Below are 5,148 nucleotides of genomic sequence, written 5' to 3'. Positions count from 1 at the left end.
TGGTGAGGAAAGTGTAAGGTTGAATTTAATCAACCATTTTGTTGGATTTATTCCGTGCCAAATTTTCTTGTAATTCAGCATTTAGAAACCCTGTATTTAGGTGGGAATCATGTAAGGGTAGTGTTTGAGAGAGTGTGAAGAAAAAGCTCAAGAGTGTGCACTCAGCAAGGCCTCGCGATTGGATCTCGCAACTTGTATATGGATTGTATCAAATGTCTACTGGTGTAAATGAATAATTATCAATGGTTATAGGTGGTGATTAGGGAAAGCCAGCCCAAAATAAACAAAAACTAACTCAACAATTTAGAACTTGGCCTAAAACAAAAGAAAAATTAGTTTTGAGCTAAGCAGGAAAAGTCCAAAATTTTGAAAAATATATTAGTCCAAAACCGTTCAAACCGCACCTTGTTTATTGCACCACACCTATGACCGCAAAACTGAGGTGCGGTGCGGTTATGATTTTGGTCAAATCGCTCTACAAAGTGCGGTGCTAAAAATAACCCAAAACCACATCGAACTACACCACGAACAACCTTAGCTAGGAGTGTAATGAGTGTTTTTTTAATTTTATTTTTTTATTTTTAAGATATGATTTCCATTCTATTGTTGAAATCATGTCTTGCAATGTAATTGCAAATGTGTTTTGAAGACATAATTTCAGGATCAGTATTGAAGACTTGATTTCAACTTCGAAATCGTTTTGAAGCCACCATGTTCAAAAAGGCGCATGTTACAAATTATTTTAGGAATTTACCTTGTATGTGTGAGCAGAAGTCCCCAGCTTATAACATTCTATTTATAAGAGCACAAAATACATTTGAATCCAAAACAACAAGTTAGAATAATATATTATTCAAGGCAACTTGAGTTGATTTGATGTTCCAGTGTTTTCAACTCTTCCTAGGGAAGTATGGAACCTTTTCTTTTGGCCTGGAAAATAATTAGACGAAGACTCCAATAATGAGAATAAAAATCTTGGCCTTACATTTAGTGGTCGAGCATAAACTTGAATGCTAGGAGCACACTTCTTCTAATAAGTAAATTTTTTTTTTCGAAAATTATTATATTGCAATTGGATTACATATTTAATTGAGTAGGCGATAAGTTGGCACAGCATACAAGTGCTCGGCTCTCCGCATTGATAGCCCAAACTTCTCAGTCATGTCCAAGTCATTAGGCAACATGCCACTTGGAAGGTCCCAGTGAAAGCAATGCAATAATTGAGCTAGAACATATTTGACAGTTGTAAGACCTAGATGTATTCCAGGGCACCCTCTTCGACCAGACCCAAATGGGATAAGTTGGAAGTCACGTCCCTTGAGGTCTATATTACTATTTATGAATCTTTCAGGATAGAATTCTTCCACATTATTAGACCACACATAAGGATCTCGTCCAATAGCCCAAAAATTTATTATTATGCGTGATTTCTTGGGGACATAATATCCATTTAATTCAATGTCCTCCATGGATTCATGTGGGACTAGTAATGGTCCAATAGGATGTAGTCTTAAGCTTTCCTTCACTACCATATCCAAGTATGTTAAATTTTCCAAATCTGTCTCCTCCACCATCCTATTCATCCCTACTACATGTTCCAGCTCTGCTTGTACTTGCTTTACCACCCGTGGATGCCTCAAGAGTTCAGAAAAGGTCCACTCAATTGTAGCAGCTGAAGTGTCATATGCCCCTGAAATCATGTCTACTGTGATGGCCTTTATTTTTGTTCGATCCAATATGTATGCATGCTCATCATGGGGATTCATGGGTTGGTTCATCAAAGAAAGTAACGTGTCTATAAAGTCCATTTGACGATCTTGTTGACCACTTGGAATGTTTTCATGCTCCTTGATGATATTCTCTAAGACTATATCTAGAGCCCTGCTAGCCTTCTTCATTCGCCGTGTCAATCCCTGATGGCATTTGAATGATAGAAAATCACTAAGTCAATAACAACAGTTCTCAAAACATAAATTGAGGAAATATTTTTGTTTGAAAGTGAAAGAGTTTTGTTACTGTTTCACCAATTTCACTAAAAATAAATCTAACAAATTAATTGATGTGGTAATTATTTGTGGATGGAGCTACATTAGCACCTCATACTAGTTGAAACCACCTCAATTCCTTAATTGAATGCTTGATTCAAAAAATAAAAAAACAAACAAACAAACCAAAAAAAAAAGGTGTTTAGTTAATTTTTGGAATACTGTTGTGAATTCTATTTTATTATTATTTATTATATTATATCCATTAAATCTTAGTAATAGTTTCTATTTAAAGGAGGAGATAGAAAGTTTGAATCAAAATAGTAGCATGATTTATTAATTTAAAAATTAAATTATGAAGTCAAAACACATGAATGAAATATATGTTAAATTATCCATCTGTTGTTTTCAGATTTCCACAAGGTTTAATGAATCTAATTTGTATGAATTTCTAAATGAAAATTGTTCTTTATAATTAACCCAAATAGAATTTGGCTATGGAAGTGGGCAACAATTAAGAGCTAGCCAATAAAAAAATCGTATAGTTTAAAGATTTGTAAAAAATTAATTCAATGCTTATTTTTTATGATTTTCATGAGCTTTCCAGTTTGAGATTTGGCTTTTGCTTTGAAGTTTGAAGTACGAACCGCTAAGCGTGACAATTTTGGACCAGCAACACTGCTTACAGAGAAAATTCTGAATTTTTAAGGTGGCCGCAGAAATTGACTTGAAATGTAAAGCCTAAAAAGAAAAGTCAGAAGTATTGATTTTTCCTTTTTAGATACTACAAGCAATAAATCAATGGCTGGGATTTCCAAATGGAGGACAAAGTTCAGTAAATAGAAACAAATACAAACCTGTAGATCTAGTGCCCCGAGGTAAGGAACATAATCTGCAAGATTGAAAGCCCCCGCCAAGCGAAAGGTCTCCTCAATAATCGCCTTCAAGTCGAATCTGTCATCTCTACTTCGCCCAAATATCATTCTACATGAGGTTTCCTCGATAAGATCACAAACTTTTCTACTAAGGTCCACAACCTCGTGCGCCACCGCAGCGTTTTTGAGTGACTGCACCAATGATCCTACCTCCGCCTTCCTCATGGGTGCAAATGACTCAATTTTTGAAGCAGTAAGAAGTTGCAACGTACATATTTTCCTAACGTTGCGCCAATCTGGACCATACTCGGTCAAACCCAAACCCGTGGTACCATAAGTCATGTACTTAGAGAATTGGAGTTTAGGTCTGCCAGCAAAAATGGTATCATGGGTCTTTAAAAATAGCTCTGCGGCTTGGGGTGATGAGACCACAATAGTTGGGACATGACCAAGCCTCAATGACATGATAGGTCCGTGTATTTTTGCTAAGCTTTGGAGGGTAAGGTGTGGGAGGTCACCTAGCATGTGAAGGTTACCGATAATTGGTAAGGCCCAAGGACCTGGTGGGAGTTTACGCTCATTTTTTGGGCGTAATAGGATGTGTATGAATGTCCATACACATCCAAGGAGTAGTAAGAGAATGGTTAATGTTAATGGATACATTGGGACTGTTGGGAATGGGCAAGAGTGTTTGGGGATTATAAGCTCTTTTGAGTTTGGAAAATCCAAACCATGACACTACTTTTGGGGCAGAAAATTTGTTACATGACGTTGCATGAGACATGAAAAGTCATCATTGGCTTCTCAGTTTTGTCAAAATGTCTACAATTCCAATTCTAAGATAACACGTCTCTAGGACGGTATTTCTAACTGAAACTCCCAACCATTTTGGAAATATCTTTCACGATAAAATGTCTCCTAGCAGCCAGTAGACCAAATAATTTATATTTCAACTTAATAGCTAGACTAATACTTTGGTTGGGTAGAAAAAAGGTATGATGAAAATGAGTTAGAGATAACAACTTTGGAAAATTCCAATTAACAACTTTGGACCACACTACTTAAAAGAGAAAATTCTGAATTTTTAAGGTGGCCGCAGCTGAAATTGACTTGAAATGTAAAGCCTAAAAAGAAAAGTCAGAAATATTGATTTTTTCCTTTCTGGATACTATGAGCAATAAATCATTGGCTGGGATTTCCAAATGGAGGACAAAGTTCAGTAAATAGAAACAAATACAAACCTGTAGATCTAGTGCCCCAAGGTAAGGAACATAATCTGCTAGATTGAAAGCCCCCGCCAAGCAAAAGGCCTCCTCAATAATGGCCTTCAAGTCGAATCTGTCGTGTGTCTCATCTAAGTTTTTAATTTTTGTGACAAGTGAATTATTGGGTGCAAAAACCAAAGAGTTTAGATTCAATTAGTTTTTAAATATATATATATATATATATATAGCCAAAACTGAAAGAAAATCCAATTAAATTCTATATTAGAGTCTAATTTTGAGCCACTTGTCTCATTTAATTTTCAAATTTGTATGTCAAGTGAATTATTAGGTGCAAAAAAAAGGTGATTAGTTAATTTTTGGAATCCTGTTGTGAATTCTACTTTATTATTATTTGTTATATTATATCCATTAAATCTTAATAATAGTTTCTATTTAAAGGAGGAGATACAAAGTTTGATTCAAAATAGTAGCATGATTTATTAATTTAAAAATTAAATTATAAAGTTAAAACACATTAATGAAATATGTGTTAAATTATCCATCTGTTGTTTTTAGATTTCCACAAGGTTTAATGAATCTAATTTGTATGAGTTTCTAAATGAAAATCGTTCTTTACAACCAACCCAAATAGAATTTGGCTACGGAAGTGGGCAAAAATTAAGAGCTAGCCAATAAAAAAAGTCGTAAAGATCAAAGACTTGTAAAATGTTAATTCAGTGCTTATTTTTTAAGATTTTCATGAGCTTTCTAGTTTGAGATTTGGCTTTTTCTTTGAAGTTTGAAGTATGAACTGCTAAGTGTGACACTTTTGGATCGGCAACACTACATACAGAGAAAATTTTGAATTTTTAAGGTGGCCGTAGCTAAAATTGACTTGAAATGTAAAGCCTAAAAAGAAAAGTCAGAAGTATTGATTTTTTCCATTTTAGATACTACGAGCAATAAATCAATGGCTAGGATTTCCAAATAGAGGACAAAGTTCAATAAATAGGAACAAATACAAACCTGTAGATCTAGTGCCCCAAGGTAAGGAACATAATCTACTAGATTGAAAGCCCCCGC

At 34.8% G+C, this 5,148-nt stretch overlaps 1 protein-coding gene across 1 annotated transcript; it reads right to left on the bottom strand.

The window, feature by feature from the left end:
- Nucleotides 1-961: 961 nt before the first annotated feature.
- LOC115964169 (cytochrome P450 CYP736A12-like) lies at nt 962-3,554 on the bottom strand. Its single transcript, XM_031083520.1, has 2 exons — nt 2,843-3,554; nt 962-1,913 (listed from the first exon to the last, which is right to left on the bottom strand). The coding sequence occupies exons 1-2, from the start codon at nt 3,521-3,523 to the stop codon at nt 1,086-1,088; spliced, it is 1,509 nt and encodes a 502-aa protein (XP_030939380.1). The 5' UTR covers nt 3,524-3,554; the 3' UTR covers nt 962-1,085.
- Between the last annotated feature and the right edge of the window lie 1,594 nt (nt 3,555-5,148).

The sequence above is a fragment of the Quercus lobata genome, chromosome 10 (genome assembly GCF_001633185.2).
Source record: "Quercus lobata isolate SW786 chromosome 10, ValleyOak3.0 Primary Assembly, whole genome shotgun sequence".
NCBI classification, from domain to species: Eukaryota; Viridiplantae; Streptophyta; class Magnoliopsida; order Fagales; family Fagaceae; genus Quercus; species Quercus lobata.
The sequence above is the reverse complement of the archived record's forward strand: the minus strand, read 5'-3'. Positions and strand labels throughout refer to the sequence as shown.